Here is a 16,802-nt window from a genome sequence, read left to right as displayed (position 1 = left end):
TGGATCAGAACATCTACTGCTTTCTCAGTCAGGCAGGAGACCGCTTCCTGCTGCAGATGAGCAACCCAGAACTGTGTGAGTGTTTGCCTCAAAAAGCATCTTGCTTCAATCAGTTTATTCCAGTTCAGAATAAAAAAATATTACTTGTATTTTAACAGCAACAGTTCCAAGCTAGACTTGTTTCCAACAATAGTTTATACAGTAAACTGTTACAGTAGGCCTGATACTTTTTCATCTTCATCTGTACTGTTTCTTAGGGTTGCACTATCAGGAGCTAGTTAACGTAAACTCACGTAATCTCGTACATCGCCTTGGTCTGTACAATTGCCCTTATTTTAGCTCCCCCAAAAAAGGTAATACTTCCAGATCAACTGTAATGTCAATACCATTGTAAAGCACAATTTTTCCCCTTTCCAACAGAATCAATTACATGACCTAAACACTGCCCGTTTCTGCATAATTCAAGCAGGCAATGAGCCTCGTCGGGTCTTTTTAAAAATGGCGGGTGGGGAAGCAAAACTAATGCGTGATAGTGAGAAGGAGAGATGTCATGTGGGAAAATTGCTTTTTTTCACTTTTTTTTCACTTTTTTTCACTTGATCTGTCCAACTTATCACCTTATACACTATAATACACTATAAAGAGTACTATAAAGAATACACTATAAAGAGTTTATATAATGTGTCATTACATGACTATTTGAAGGTTTGTGTCGAATTTGAAGGGCGGTTTATAAGGCGGTGCTAAAGTGATCTAGTAAAGTAAACAGCGGCTTTGACAATGATGACCGCATGCAATGATGATGCAAAAAATGACTAGGTATCCCCCTTTACCATTTCTTGTTTTTAAAGGATGAGAGAAGTGCTACACCTGGTGGAGAGAGATTGTAAGACAGAAATAGTTGCTTTATGTGTGCTGTAACTTTGCGACATGACATGTCCCGATGTAACGGAGCGTCCGTTTATTCAACTTTTCTCCAATACTATAGAGACATTACCATGTTGATCAACGCTTGAATAGAAACCTAGTTCACACCCCCGAATTTGAAGTTAACACAGTCTCATTAGTTTTCTTTGTAGCCTCGTTTGAATGTCGTGGTTACGCACATTTGTACGGAATGGGGTGAGTGTATGTTACCTTGCTTTGGCTAACGTTAGCTATTAGCTGTGTAACGTTACAAGGCCAGGGGATTGTTTGAAAGAGAAACTCATATCTGTAACGACGTTCGTCTGTTGTAAGAAGAGAGTCGGACCGAAATGCAGTGTGTAGGTTACTCATGACTTTAATGAAAGATATGACGGTACATGAAATAACTGAAATACGAAAACAACAAACGGAACGTGAAACCTAATACAGCCTATCTGGTGAATACTACACAAAGACAGGAACAAACACCCACAAAATACAAAGCGAACTCAGGCTACCTAAATACGGTTCCCAATCCGAGACAACGAGAATCACCTGACTCCAATTGAGAACCGCCTCAGGCAGCCAAGCCTAACTAGACACACCCTTAATCATACACAATCCCAATTAATACAAACCCCAATACGAAACACAACATATAAACCCATGTCACACCCTGGCCTACCCAAACATATAACAAAAACACAAAATACAATGACCAGGGCGTGACAATATCTACTACTATGAGAAATAGTACTCCCTTATTTCTGCTTATCATCACCTGTTATAAAATGAGAACAATGCCTTGCGAGTTGACTTACTATTCCACTTTCGAAGCAGTTTCCTGAAGCATTCTGCCCTCTTCTGAAATAACACCCTGGGTTTACCGTTATGTTGTGCCTGGATGTTTGGTCAGGATGTGTGGTTTTATTAATTTGTTCGTTTTGAGAGACTCATTACTAAGGACTTCCCCACACAAAACACAGTGGGCGCTCCTCATTATTTCTCAAAGTTTGTATGAAAGAGACATAAAGTCATCAATGGATTTGCGTTTCATTACGATTGAGCTCAGTCAGAACTTGTGGCTAGCATGAGTCAATTTCATCACAGCGGTGAGTGATGGCGAGTGGGAATAACAAGTCAGTGGCTTGAACTGAAAACTACAGGAAAAAGATCCGGTAAACCGCGAAGCACACGGGCATCTCCCAATACCTCTCCCACTCGAGAAGCTGCCAAACTGAGCAGAGACCGCTGCTAAACAGAGATCGCAATGAACCGAGAGCTGCAGTTGCGCTTGGCCAAGTCAATTCCAGTAATTTATTAAATAATTCTATATTTACGTCACGACCCACCATTAACAGGTCCCGTCGCAACCCATAGTTTAAGAAACGCTGATCTCCACACACACAACCCCATAATGACAAATTTAAAACTTTTTTTTAGATACAGTACCAGTCAAACAGTACTACTCATTCCGTGTTTTTTCTTTATTTTTACTATTTTCTACATTGTAGAAGAATATTGAAGACATAAACTATGAAATAACACATATGGAATCATGTAGTAGCCCAAAAAGTGTTAAACAAATCAAAATATATTTTAGATTTTTGATTCTTAAAAGTCGACACACTTTGCCTTCGTGACAGCTGTACACACTCTTGGCATTCTCTCAACCAGCTTCATGTGGAATGCTTTTCCAACAGTCTTAAAGGACATCCCACATAAGCTGAGCACGTGTAGGCTGCTTTTCCTTCACTGTCCGACTCATCCCAAACCATCTGAATTGGGTTGGGGTCGGGTGATTGTGGAGGCCGGGTAATCTGATGCAGCACTTCATCACCCTCATTCTTGGTGAAATAGCCCTTACACAGCCTGGAGGTATGTTTTGGGACATTGTACTATTGAAAAATATATTATAGTCCCACTAAGGGCAAACCAGATGGGATGGCGTATCACTGCAGAATAATGTGGTAGCCATGCTGGTTAAGTTTCTCTTGAATTATAAATAAATCACTGACAGTGTCACCAGCAAAGCACCCTCACACCTCCTCCTCCATGCTTCATAGTGGGAACCACACATGCGGAAATCATCCGTTCATCTACTCACAAAGACACGGCAGTTGGAACCAGAAATCTCAAATTTGGGCTCATCAGACCAAAGGACAGCTTTCCACCGGTCTAATGTCCATTGCTCATGTTTCTTGGCCCAAGCAAGTCTCTTATTATTATTGGTGTCCTTCAGTAGTGGTTTCTTTGCAGAAATTCAACCACGAAGGCCTGAACAGTTGATATTGAGATGTGTCTGATACTTGAACTATGTGAAACATTTATTTGGGCAGCAATCTGAGGTGCAGTAAACTCCAATGAACTTATCTTCTGTAGCAGAGGTCATTCTGGGTTTTCCTTTCCTGTGGCGGTCCTCATGAGAGACAGTTTCATCATAGCGCTTGATGGTTTTTGCGACTACACTTGAAGAAATGTTCAAGGTTCTTCAAATTGTCCGCATTTACTGACCTTCATGTCTTAATGTAATGATGGACTGTCATTTCTCTTTGCTTATTTGAGCTGTTCTTGCCTTATTTTGGACTTGGTCTTTTACCAAATAGGGCTACCAAACCACACCTACCTTGTCACAACACAACTGATTGGCTCAAACGCATTAAGAAGAGAGAGCAATTCTACAAATTAACTTTGAACAAGGCACACCTGTTAAATTAAACGCATTCCAGGTGACCTCATGAAGCTGGTTGAGAAAATGCCAAGAGTGTGCAAAGCTGTCATCAAGGCAAAGGATGGCTACATTGAAGAATCTCAAATATAAAATATATTTAGATTTGTTTAACACTTTTTTGGTTATTACATGATTCTATATGTGTTATTTCATAGTTTTGATGTCTTCACTATTATTCTACAATGTAGAAAATAGTAAAAAATAAAGAAGGACCTTGAAGTGAGTAGGTGTGTCCAAACTTTTGACTAGTACTGTATGTTTGCAAATTTATTGAAAATTAAATACAGAAATATCTTATTTACGTAAGTATTCACACTCCTTAGTCAATACTTTGTACAAACACCTTTGGCAGCGATTACAGCTGTGAGTCTTTCTGGGTAGGTCTCTAAGAGCTTTCCGCACCTGATTGTGCAACATTTGCCCATTATTATTTTCAAAATTCTTCAAGCTCTCATTGCTTGACAACCATTTTCAGGTCTTGCCATATATTTTCAAGTAGATTTAAGTCAAATCTGTAACTTTTCCCCTCAGGAACATTCACTGTCTTCTTGGTAAGCAACTCCAGTATAGATTTGGCCTTGTGCTGAAAGGTGAATTAATCTCCCTGGGTCTGGTGGAAAGCAGACTGAACCATGTTTTCCTCTTGCATTTTGCCTGTTTGCTTAGCTCCATTCCTTTTTTTTATCCAGAAAAAAAACTCCACAGTCCTTAACGATTACAAGCATACCCACAACATAATGCAGCCACCACAATGCTTGAAAATATGGTGAAATCCCTGAGCGGTTTCCTTTCTTCCTGGCAAATAAGTTAGTAAGGACACCTGTATCTTTGTAGTGACTGGGTGTATTGACACACCATCCAAGGTGTAATTAATAACTTCACCATGCTCAAAGGGATATTCAATGTCTGCTTTTATTTATTTTTTACCCATCTACCAACAGGTGCCCTTCTTTGTGAGCCATTGGAAAATCTCCCTGGTTGTTGTGGTTGACTCTGTGTTTGAAATTCACTGCTTGACTGAGGGACCTTACCGATAATTTCATATGTGGGGTACAAAGATGAGGTAGTCATTCAAAAGTAACGTAAACACTTTTATTGCACACAGAGTGAGTCCATGCCACTCATTATTTGACTTGTTAAGCAAATTTTTACTCCTAAACTTATGTAGGCTTGCCATAGGTAGCCTGTTGGTTAGAGCGTTGGGCCACTAACCAAAAGGGTGCTGGATCAAATCCCCAAGGTAAAAATCTGTCATTCTACCCCTGAACAAGGCAGTTATCCCACTGTTCCCTGTGGATGTTGATTAAGGTAGCCCCCCACACCGCTCTGATTCAGAGGGTTTGGGTTAAATGTGGAAGACACATTTCAGTTGAGAGCATTCAGTTGTACAACTCACTAGGTATACCCCTTTCCCTTAACAAAGGGATTGAATACTTATTGACTCAAGACATTTCAGCTTTTCATTTTGTAAATGATTTGTAAATATTCAGAAAAATATTCCACTTTCACATTATGTGCTATTGTGTGTAGACCAGTGACAAAAAAAATCTAAATTTAATCCATTGAAAATTCAAGCTGTAACACAAAAAACAGTGGAACAAGTCAAGGGGTGTGAATACTTTCTGAAGGCACTGTATCACTGACACAACTGCATGCTTGAGATGAATGCTAACAACACTATTACAACATTATTTTTTGATGAAAAATGTTTTGGTTAATTACCATGACACTGACAGGTACATATAACAATCTGAAAGAAAGTCCTTGCACAAGCAAGGCCCTGACAAAAATGTTATCTGTTCTTTTGACCACAGAAGTATTTTTATGTATAATGGTGTTACTTTGGCAGCTTAGCTGCACTTGTCCTTACTTTTTTTGTGCTTTCTTTTGTGTCCTCATTAAGAATAAGCAGTAGATATCAGAGGAAATATATATGTATCGGACAAAGACAATTACAATTGTAATAGCCTTTTTCTAAGCCTACCCAATGTTATATTATGGATTGTCCAGACTGTAGTAGCTTGTCTCTCTCATCTAGTCTTGTGGGTTGTGGCAATGGGCACTTTGTTATGTCCTCTTTGACTTGTTATATTCTTAGCATTCCTCTCAAGCAGTAGACATACTATCCTTTCTTACTTAAGGTGCTTTTGTATAATACACCAATTAAATATTTTGGACCCATGCTCTTAGGAAATATTTTATGATTGGCAGTCGAAACTCCCTTAACTTCAGTCAGTATGAAACAAAACATGCAAATAACCTAATTACACTTGTAAGTTTGGACTGCAGAACAGTTCTCACTACCATGTGAAGCAAGTGTCCTTCCACAACTGTTGACACACTTTCTTGATATTGTGGGGAAAGTAGCATTAGCCCAGGGTGTGAGGGGGACCAAGCACCCCTGGTTTTAGGTCACAGTCCTATGAAGTGCTTTTATATAATAATATAATATATACCATTTAGCAGATGCTTTTATCCAAAACGAATTGCAGTCATATGTGTATACATTTTAAGTATGGGTGGCCCCAGGAATCAGCCCCACAATCCTGGCGTCAGAGTATTCCCCTTTAAAGTCCTGTTCCATGTGCAAACTGCCATGCATGCCATCGCTAAATATTTATATTCAGTTCCCCCCCAAAAAACAAATATCTGAATAAACTCTTGTTACATTTGTTGTCCGAGTGCTTCGTTTTGGTTTTGGCTTATTTTTCGTAATGTGACTGTTCCCAAGTAGCCATTTTCCCCTCCCGCCATCTCTCCCTGTCAGCATGGTGAAGCCCATTGTAGACAGTATCCATGTCTATGAATACATATTGATGATGCTTTGTCGCTCAGCTGTGATTTTCCCCCTCTTCTAAATGCTTTCAATTTCTCTCTGCAGGCACAGCTGGAGGACTGCCCCTTTGTAATGCTATTTGTTTTCATGTCTTATGTGGAACTGGTGTGTTGGTGACAGAATTTTTTGGGCTGCCGTTTTAAGGTGCCTCGGTATCTGGATAGGGATACTCGTTCATGTTCTACAAATGACAATATTGTTTCAGATTTGCAACTGTTCTTTTCAGAATAAAAATGGTAAAATAAACTACAAGAAAGTGTTGCTCTTTACACTTAAGCTTGAAATCAAATTCCATTTTTATGGTTTATTTTTTATATATATATCTTTTCACTCCCCTCTGAAAATAACATGTGCAAATATTTTTTCTAAATGTTTTAGCATTGTAATAATCTTTTATACCTCACCTTGGGATAAATTGACGCATCACAACTTTGTTACAAGGATGATTATATTTTTTAACAAATCATAGAACAGATAGTGTAAAATACAGGAATACCCTAGATTCAAGTCACACAAACATACCTCTTGATTTAGTTTGGCCGAACTATTGGCTTTGTTCAGTCAGAAACCTCAGGTGTGTCACATTGCTCCAAACGTTAGGTAATGTGAAGCAGAACTCATAAGGTTTGATCCTTGGACTTTGAGGGCCTCTCATGCAGACAGAGAGGTCCAGTAGACAGATGTTCCTCAGGGTTACGTGTCTTCTCCCTCCTTTTTTGTTCAGAAATCGTCGAGGTGAGCCGAGTGCCCCTGCGGGGTCTGAGAGGTTTGATGCATTGAGGTACCAACGTATTAAAAAGGCCAAGAAGATGATGGTGGTCAACAACAACAACTCCAAGTCCAGAAGAAAAACAGGTGAGTCCTCTGGCGTTGTGGTTGTATGGTCCTGACGTAAGACAATGATTGAATAACATGCACATTTTGTGGCATACTGCTCTTTTGACAGAAATTGTGTCTGGCAGACTCAGATTTGTTTTCAGTAGCCATATCTATTTTTAAAGACTTCACCACAGCAGGATTAACAAGGACTTTCTCTTTTACAGGCGCCAATCGAATTACATATATGCATCATACGATGCTATCTACTCAGCGGCACGCCACTATGGTGTGATTAAGGTACCATGGTGTGATATTTTCCCCATCTCTGATACCCAGCCGTAGTGGTGGTAACACCAAGGTAGTTCCCTCAATGAGTTCTGCAGTTCTCCAGAAACCTAACTTTGACACCAACTTTCTCCATAGTCATGACATAATTTCTAATAATACTTACACAGGTATCAAATGACTGTAGATGATCAGTTAATACAATTTATCTTTTGAATCATGCAATTCAACATCTCACTTATTCATGTTACATTTCTAACTAATTAACTTATTTGAACCATTGTAAGATCATTTCCTTATTTTGGTCCCAAACATGTAGGTGCCACATTGTAGAAGCCCTTTAATGAATTTGAAACTTTCAAACCAATAGTTTCATTCATCTGGCATTGAAATGCATTTTATGGACTGTTGGCTAGCTAGCATTTGCTAAACCTAAAGCCTACTGTAGCTATCCAAATGTGTTAATTTATTATTATTGAGGATGGGGACGTTATGATGATGTAACCCGAGTAACGTTTACATTTTGCTGATTGGGAAGTATCTACTCTCCTAGAGTATTGTGCGCAAATAACCATATTGTGGTGGTATGGTGTGGTGAGTGGTACAGTGTAAAGTATTTACCTTGGATTGGAACTGAGATCATTCTCTAATTCAACCACCCTTTTTTCTGACCCATGGTTTCCTGTGTGTTTTGCATGCCTCACCTTCCGTCCCAATGTCTGTCTGATAGCACCCAGGACCCTTACTCTCCACCTCTGCCCTCTTATCCTCACCTAGGGCTCGCTCACCTCTGACCTGTATGTCGCTATCCCCATCCTCCAGGTGTCTCCACCTTTCAGACCCAGCAGGACTACACCTCTCAGGTACTCCAGCCCGAAGAAGCTCTCTACCTCCGCAAGAAGAAGAAACGGCCAGTCAGACAGGACCCGTATTCCCGCTTCTCCGCTCTGCTGTACCGCCGTCCGCCCCAGGAGGACCGGAAGGCCATTTTGGCCAGCATGGATAACATGGACCCAGACCATGCCACTCTCCTCTGACACTGTGGGGGAGTCAGGTTACACTCTTCCCCCAAAATGCCACAAAACCCCACCTGGAAAATGACCTCTCAGTCTAAAGCGTTGCTCATTCCCCAGCATCAATCAATGGATTTAAGTTCCTTTTTTAAAAGAAGTTGAAAATAAAACAGTGGCTATCCAATGTTTCCAAAGTTTTACTCCAGTGCAAAACATTTTATTTTAGGGAAGCAATACTGTGTGCTACAACATAGATTACTTTGAAACAAATGTTCTAACCATTTGGAAAAGGACCCTGTCTGAGGTTTTCACTTTCTATCTCATCTTTATACTTCAGTACAGGCGTAGCCCATTGTAAATACGGTCCATGAAGCCTAGTACGGTCTCAGTTTACAGCACCTCGCTCACCTGAGTATCCTCACCTGCCTCACTCTGCTAGCCCTCTATCACCTCCCAGAGACTCTCCCATCCACACAGGGTTCTCACTCAGATCCTACAAAATATACCTCAGAGCACAGCACATGGCACCACAACGAGGCTCAGCTAGCTGAACACAACTGTATTGGCATGTATGTTTTTTATGATCTTATAACTTATTTAAGCAGGGTTTGGTTGAAATTTGACACAATTTGAATAACTCCAAATGTGAAAATCCAATTGGTAACTGTCACGATAGTCGTGAGGAGCGGACCAAAATGCAGCGTGGTATGTGTTCACGATGATTTTTTAATTAAAGAAAGCACTAAACACTGAATACAAAACAATAAACGAATAAGACGCTATAATGAGACCTGTGCTGACACAAGCAACTAACATAGACAATCACCCACAAACAAACAGTGACACCCAGGCTACCTAAGTATGATTCTCAATCAGAGACAACTAATGACACCTGCCTCTGATTGAGAACCATACTAGGCCGAAACATAGAAATCCCAGAATCATAGAAAAACAAACATAGACTGCCCACTCCAACTCACACCCTGACCATACTAAATAACGACAAAACAAAGGAAATAAAGGTCAGAACGTGACAGTAACAATATATACCAACATTTGATTAGGTCGGTGTAGGTCTACTATAAGTTGTAGAAGGATATCATGCAGATCAAAAATCTATCCCTGGGCTCTGGTCTTTTGACACCATAACTGAAGTGTTTATAATGGCTATTTGGGAAATGGAGCATGTTATGCTTCACATATTTGATATGTTGTGGACATACAGTATCCATCATCAAGTATTCTCTTGGAATCATTTAGAAGGTAATTGTACAGTTTAGTTATTCTTTATAAACATTCATTCAATTTTATTCTCCCTTAACCCCATAAAGGAATGGTGAGTATATCCCCTTATGGGGAAGATCTGTCATAAAGTAAGCACAAAAGCTCATAGATCTATTTTGAATAGGGTGAGGGGAAGGGATTACATTGGGATTATGCTCCATTTGAACAGAACACTCTAGGCTACTGTACATCTCTCAAGGCATACAACCTCACACACTCTACACAACACAGTTACTATTCAGGTTGGACTTTGGTTGTGTCATCGTCTGGGAAAGGAGTTTGCACTGGAGCAAAAGTTTGTCTTTTGCCATTTTGCTAAATAATGTTTGTTTTTCTTTTTATTTGATGCCATTTTCACTTGTACTATTATACTTACTGTTGCGTTGTGAATAGTTTCGAGGGCTCCATATCCTATTTAAAAAGTACTATAGTAATGCCAAAAATACTACAACTTCCTTAATCAATAAAAACATCACGTGTACTGTAATGAGAGGAGGATAGGATTTTGTGCCATAGTATACTATAGTATTTTTTTCATTCATATGGGCCTGATTCGATGAACAAGGGCTTCTTCTGGTTGCCCCCTTCAGTTTTGTTTATTTTTTGGGGTCTTTTTTGGTAATTTTGTTCTCAATTGTTTATGAAAGTAACTGCCTTTGATGGCCATTTGCTTTATTTGTAGCCTTGGCATCTTTTTGTCTTTGTGTGCTTGAAATTCCACATGGCTGTGATGAGAAGAATGTCTCGACACTTGTCTATTCTCCTTCGGAAAGATCGATGGAGGAGCTTCTTGTGGAATAACGGCTACGCAGATCTGCTAAAGTCTTTTTTTTTTCATGTGTTTTCCTGTCATTGAAGGGTGCTTTTTTATAAATTGGCATGTATTATCATGTCGATATAGATCTGGTGATAGTCAGAAAATGAGATGTGTGTTTGGAATGGTTTCACCCATACATGTAGGAACACAGGTGCTGCTGTGCACTGGAGACCAATTGTTCATATGTTTTGGTTCAACTGTTTGTTTCACTGTTGGTTTGACATTTCTCTGAATTATGTAAAGCAGGCACTTTGATTTGGGTATATTAACACATTTCCCTCATTGGGTATATTATTGATACTGTACAATAAAGGCACTTAAAGGTAACCCCCCCCCAAAAAAACAAAAAAATGATGTTTTGGTATCTGTTTCATTACTTCATTGTTGACATAGTCAACATTTTGGGACTTTGTCAACAATGGACTAATGAAACAAATATCAAAATATAGTTTTTGTTTGGAGTTTTCCATTAAGAGTTGCAACTTCAGGTGCTAACAAACTCACCAAAACTGAAAGTGGTATTTCTACTTGCAGAGAGATTAGTAATTTCAGAGGAATGACAGCTACTACATATATGAAATTATACTGTAATTGATCATACTTGATGTTTTAAGGTTGGTGCAATACAACCATACGCCTTTCAACATCCATCTTGGTGCTTCTTAAGCTGGATGTGTACATTGAGTCCAAGAGAGTCTGAATCATGGATACCAATACTCATATTATGTTTATTTTTTGGCGTGTAGAACTTATATACTTTGCCTGCATATGTATTTTACATCATAAACCGATTAAATATTGTGGATGCCTAGTCATGTACCTTAAAGAGTTGAAAGAAAGACGAGCAAAATTTCTAAAGAAGAAACTCTCAAAGTTATTCTACGATGGTTTTATGGAGCCAGGTTACAGTCTGTTCTGTTGGACTTCAAGTGAGAAACCTCAACTGAGGAACAAGTGTGTCAAATGGCCACAATTTCTTGACTTTTGTTTGACAGTACAGGACTTTTTGGATGGTTTATTGTCAATTTGTGGATAAACTGAACCTGAGTGTTACATATTGCGTAGTCGGCAGGATCAGGATATTCTATTTATCAGTAAATCCCCCACGTTGCACTTGTAAACACATGACATTGAGTACGGTTACATGCACACAATAATATGATTATTGTGGATAGTCAGATTAATATAATAGTTTGATTTAAAAAAATTACATATTTTCAAGAAGAACGATTTCCCTAATTATCCTGTTTACATGGACACATCTGAAATCAGGCTGCCTGATGGCACTCTGATAAATGCAGAAAATCGCCAATCAAAATAAACGTTCTACCACAGCGACCATGTTATTTTTGGGAAGCATATTTGATTCTGAGTTCGGACATATAAAGTTTCTATGTGAAAACTACTTCTAAGACGCATACATACATTTGGGATGGCAGGGTAGCCTAGTGGTTAGAGCGTTGGACTAGTAACCAGAACGCTGTGAGTTCAAATCCCCAAGATGCAAATCTGTTGTTCTGCCCATAACCCACTATTCCTAGGCCATCATTGAAAATAAGAATTTGTTCTTAACAGACCTTAAATAAAGGTCAACAACAACAAAAAACTTTTATTCTGAACTCACTTCACTCGCTCTAAAGAGGGAGGCTCACTCGGATGGTGCTAGCGCAGATCAAATACACTGCTGGAACACCGATTAAGGTGTTGTCCTAATAATTTGAAAGACTCACAGAAAACAATTGTTTTAATCGACTTATGCTTACTTCGATTTTGACCTTATACTGATTAATGTAAACAGAATAAGGTGTTTACATGACTATGGCATAATCTTCCTACTGCCATAATCAGTTTAATATCAAAGTATTAATGTGCATGTTAACATACAGTATAGGCTGATACTTTAAATAATTAGCATACTATTCCCTTCATAGACTGATGATTTTGAAATATTCCTTCATTTGTGCTGATCCAACAGGATTTATCGACACTGTAAGCTTCAATTCTTAAAAAGTACACGTTAAATCAAAATCAAGGTGCTTTGTTATGGCAATAACATTCAGAAATATGTTATGGTTTCTCTATTTTTTACAAAAAATATGTATCTGCTGATTATTTAGGAATGCAAGTTGTTGGCATTTATTTTCAAACCCTCCCTCGGAAGAATTATATAAATATGACAATCCAAAATGCAAGGAACATATTCTATTATAGAACATATATTAAATATATAAAAATATATTCTACATTCAATAATAGCATATATTGCACAATGTATTATGAAAAAGTATATATTTTAAATAAATTGGACAATATATGCATGCAATTACATATATGCGTATATATTTTTTCTGATATTTTGGATTTCATATATGAAAATTATATTTATGTAGAGTACTTTTTTCACACGGGTGACTACTTGCACAAAAGCAACTGGTAGTGGCTCAGGTAAGGAACAATACTGCCTTAGGGCATTAATATCATTGTCGAGGTAACTCAAAGAGTATCAAATCTCAACTATTATCCTGGGCCTGGTTTACCAAAAGCATCATAGGGTAAGTTCATCTTTGAAAACCTAAGGCTCTTTCGGATACCCATTTGACTTTTTAAGTAAACATAAGTTATAGGAACTTCTTCAAGTAATATATTATTGACACTTAGCTTTGTTTGTTTATGAGAGAAACCAGTTCTGATTTACAATGGCACAATTCTTTCACTGAATTGAACCATCATCCCAGTCAGCAAAAAGAAACCGATTGAATGATCATGGTCAGTACACTGTACATACAGTTGAAGTCGGAAGTTTACATACACTTAGGTTGGAGTCATTAAAACTAGTTTTTCAACCACTCCACAAATTTCTTGTGAACAAACTACAGTTTTGGCAAGTCGGTTAGGACATCTACTTTGTGCATGACACAAGTCATTTTTCCAACAATTGTTTACAGACAGTTCATTTCACTTATAATTCACTGTATAACAATTCCAGTGGGTCAGAAGTTTACATACACTAAGTTGACTGTGCCTTTAAACAGCTTGGAAAATTCCAGAAAATTATGTCATGGCTTGAGAAGCTTCTGATAAGCTAATTGACATCATTTGAGTCAATTGGAGGTGTAACTGTGGATGTATTTCAAGTCCTTCTTTCAAACGCAGTGTGTTTTTGCTTGACATCATGGGAAAATCAAAAGAAATCAGCCAATTTTAGACACCATGGGACCATGCAGCTGTCATACCGCTCAGGAAGTCTCCTAGAGATGAAGGTACTTTGGTGCGAAAAGTGCAAATCAATCCCAGAACAACAGCAAAGGACCTTGTGAAGATGCTGTAGGAAACAGGTACAAAAGTATCGATATCCACAGTCAAATAAGTCCTATATCGGCACAACCTGAAAGGCCGCTCAGCAAGGAAGAAGCCACTGCTCCAAAACCGCCCTATTAAAGCCAGAATAGGGTTTGCAACTGCACATGGGGACAAAGATGGTACTTTTTGGAGAAATGTCCACTGGTCTGAGGAAACAAAAATAGAACTGTTATGTTTAGAGGAAAAAGCGGGACGCTTGCAAGCCGAAGAACACCATCCCAACCGTGAAACACGGGGGTGGCAGCATCATGTGGCATGGGTGCTCTGCTGCAGGAGGGACTGATGCACTTCAAAAAATCAATGGCATAATGAGGGAGGAAAATTATGTGGATATATTGAAGCAAAATCTCAAGACATCAGTCAGGAATATAAAGCTTGGTCGCAAATGGGTCTTCCATATGGACAATGACCCCAAGCATACTTTCAAAGTTGTGGTCCTTCTGTAGCTCAGTTGGTAGAGCATGGTGCTTGTAACGCCAGGGTAGTGGGTTTGATCCCAGGGACCACCCATACGTAGAATGTATGCACACATGACTGTAAGTCGCTTTGGATAAAAGCGTCTGCTAAATGGCATATATCATTATTATTATTATTATATTAAGTTGTGGCAAAATGGCTTAAGGACAACAAAGTCAAGGTATTGGAGTGGCCATCACAAATCCCTGACCTCAATCCTATAGAAAAAGTGTGTGAAAGCAAGGAGGCGTACAAACCTGACTCGTTTACACCAGCTCTGTGGGCCAAAATTCACCCAACACTCAACTTAAGCTTGAGGCAAGGCTACCCAAACATTTGACCCAAGTTTTTTATAATTAAAGGCAATGCTACCAAATACTAATTGAGTGTATGTAAACTTCTGACCCAATGGGAATGTGATGAAATAAATAGAAGCTGAAATAAATCATTCTCTCTACTATTATTCTGACATTTCACATTCTTAAAATAAAGAAGTGATCCTGACTGACCTAAACACATATTTCTTTACCTGGATTAAATGTCAGTAATTGTGAAAAACTGAGTTTAAATGTATTTGGTTAAGGTGTATGTAAACTTCCGACTTCAAATGTATTTATATTTACACATTTACATTTACGATATATTGTGGCCCTTAAAGTATCAGCAGAATAATGCAGAAATCTGAATAATGCAAACTGGCCTTTTGCCTTCTCCACTCAGACGGACCCTTTGTAGATATTTGTAGAATATCTCCAAGGCTGGCAAGGGCTCTGTGCGTCATATTCTGTTGTTTCTGTACATGTGTCTGTTATGTAAGCTGAATGTAGAGAGGATAATAAGCACCTCTCCAAAGTTGATAAGTAGCTCATAACTAAGTAAGTATGTAGAATAACAGTAGTGCTCTTGCTTTCAGCAACCACATTAATAATCACCAGCATTCAAAAAGTTTAAATATTGACCATAAATCTCCAGATAGAGGGAATAAGCCCTTTGCTATTTTTCAGAATGTACAGTTATTTAAAAATGAATGGCTTTCCTAAGGCCTAAGACATGAGACATCTGAAAAAATATACTTTTTGAGATGTGCATACAGGCAGATATTTTTAAAGAGTTAAACATGAAGAAAATACTGTAATGCATGAAGGAAGGGGAGCAGTAGAATGTCCCTCTTAAAAATATAAATATATTTACCATTTAATGTGCAATGGATATGGATAAAATGTACATAGAGTATAGCAGAGAGATCATTGCATGTTAAAGTTTCTGAATGTTGCTGTGAAAAGAGGGAATGCATATACAATACTTAATATATATGAGAAGAGAGGATATGTAAAAAATACATTTTAAAAAAGTTTAAAAAACAAGAACACTAATTTAGAGGTCATTATAACCATTAATATTTTGGGGAATATTATACATATATTGCCAGTATACTGAGTCAGTGGAGTGTTGATATTGAGTGCAGAGTGGTGTCACATGAGAAGTATGTAGAAATCACAAAACCGACTAACCTGAACCTTTGAATAAAATAATTGCGTTTTGCCAACATTTAGATGCAATCAAAGCACATACATTGATCCACCTCTCCCAGAGTTGGGATTTGAAGCAGAGAGTACTATTCTATATCACAATGGGCAGAGGTTGAAAATCTGTGGCTCTGGAGAGAATTGGAATGATTTAAATGGCATCGCCTGGATAGAATCACATCCCATTCAAGGGGTTGTGGACCAACGATTGGTTAACTTTGGCGAAAATATGATGCTAGCCTAATATATTTGCTGAGTTTAGCGAATAAGACAAAAAAAGTTGGTGCCTAATCATGCCACGGACTAATCAATGTACCATTTATAATGCTGAAATGCGTTCTTTAAGTTCAAGTCTAAATGTTTTAATAATAATAAAATGTATAGATATATTTTTTTGACATTTCATGACTCTGAATATTAGTATGACATGTAATAAGCAAGCGTTTGTGTGTTGTGTGTGAATACACTCTGATTTGACTGTATCATAATAATTATATAATATCTGCCATTTAGCAAACGCTTTTATCCAAAGCAACTTACAGTCCTGTGTGCATCATTTTATTTTACATTTTGGTGGTCCCAGGAATTGTACCCACTGTCCTGGCATTTGCAAGCACCATGCTCTACCAACTGAGCTACAAAAGACCATAGCTAAACTGATTATACAGTGCATTACTTTACCTACTCAATCATGTGTAACTTGGATTTCCCTTTATGTTTTCACAGATATTTGGGGCATTTGTGTAAATGACTTCAGGAGATATACAAG

The 16,802-nt window shown here is 38.3% G+C and overlaps 1 protein-coding gene across 2 annotated transcripts in view; it reads left to right on the top strand.

Annotated features, from left to right (window-relative positions):
• The window catches only part of LOC124012124 (protein turtle homolog B-like), a 195,127-nt gene extending 185,737 nt beyond the window's left edge, over window positions 1–9,390 (top strand). For both annotated transcript variants that reach the window (XM_046325579.1, XM_046325570.1), the window contains exons 19-20: window positions 7,198–7,328; window positions 8,400–9,390. In XM_046325579.1, the coding sequence (XP_046181535.1) occupies window positions 7,198–7,328; window positions 8,400–8,614 (346 nt within the window). In that variant the 3' untranslated portion in view covers window positions 8,615–9,390. The remainder of the gene's footprint in view (window positions 1–7,197; window positions 7,329–8,399) is intronic.
• The last annotated feature ends 7,412 nt before the right edge of the window (window positions 9,391–16,802 follow it).

This window comes from Oncorhynchus gorbuscha, linkage group LG02 (assembly GCF_021184085.1).
Source record: "Oncorhynchus gorbuscha isolate QuinsamMale2020 ecotype Even-year linkage group LG02, OgorEven_v1.0, whole genome shotgun sequence".
NCBI classification, from domain to species: domain Eukaryota; kingdom Metazoa; phylum Chordata; class Actinopteri; order Salmoniformes; family Salmonidae; genus Oncorhynchus; species Oncorhynchus gorbuscha.
The sequence above is the reverse complement of the archived record's forward strand: the minus strand, read 5'-3'. Positions and strand labels throughout refer to the sequence as shown.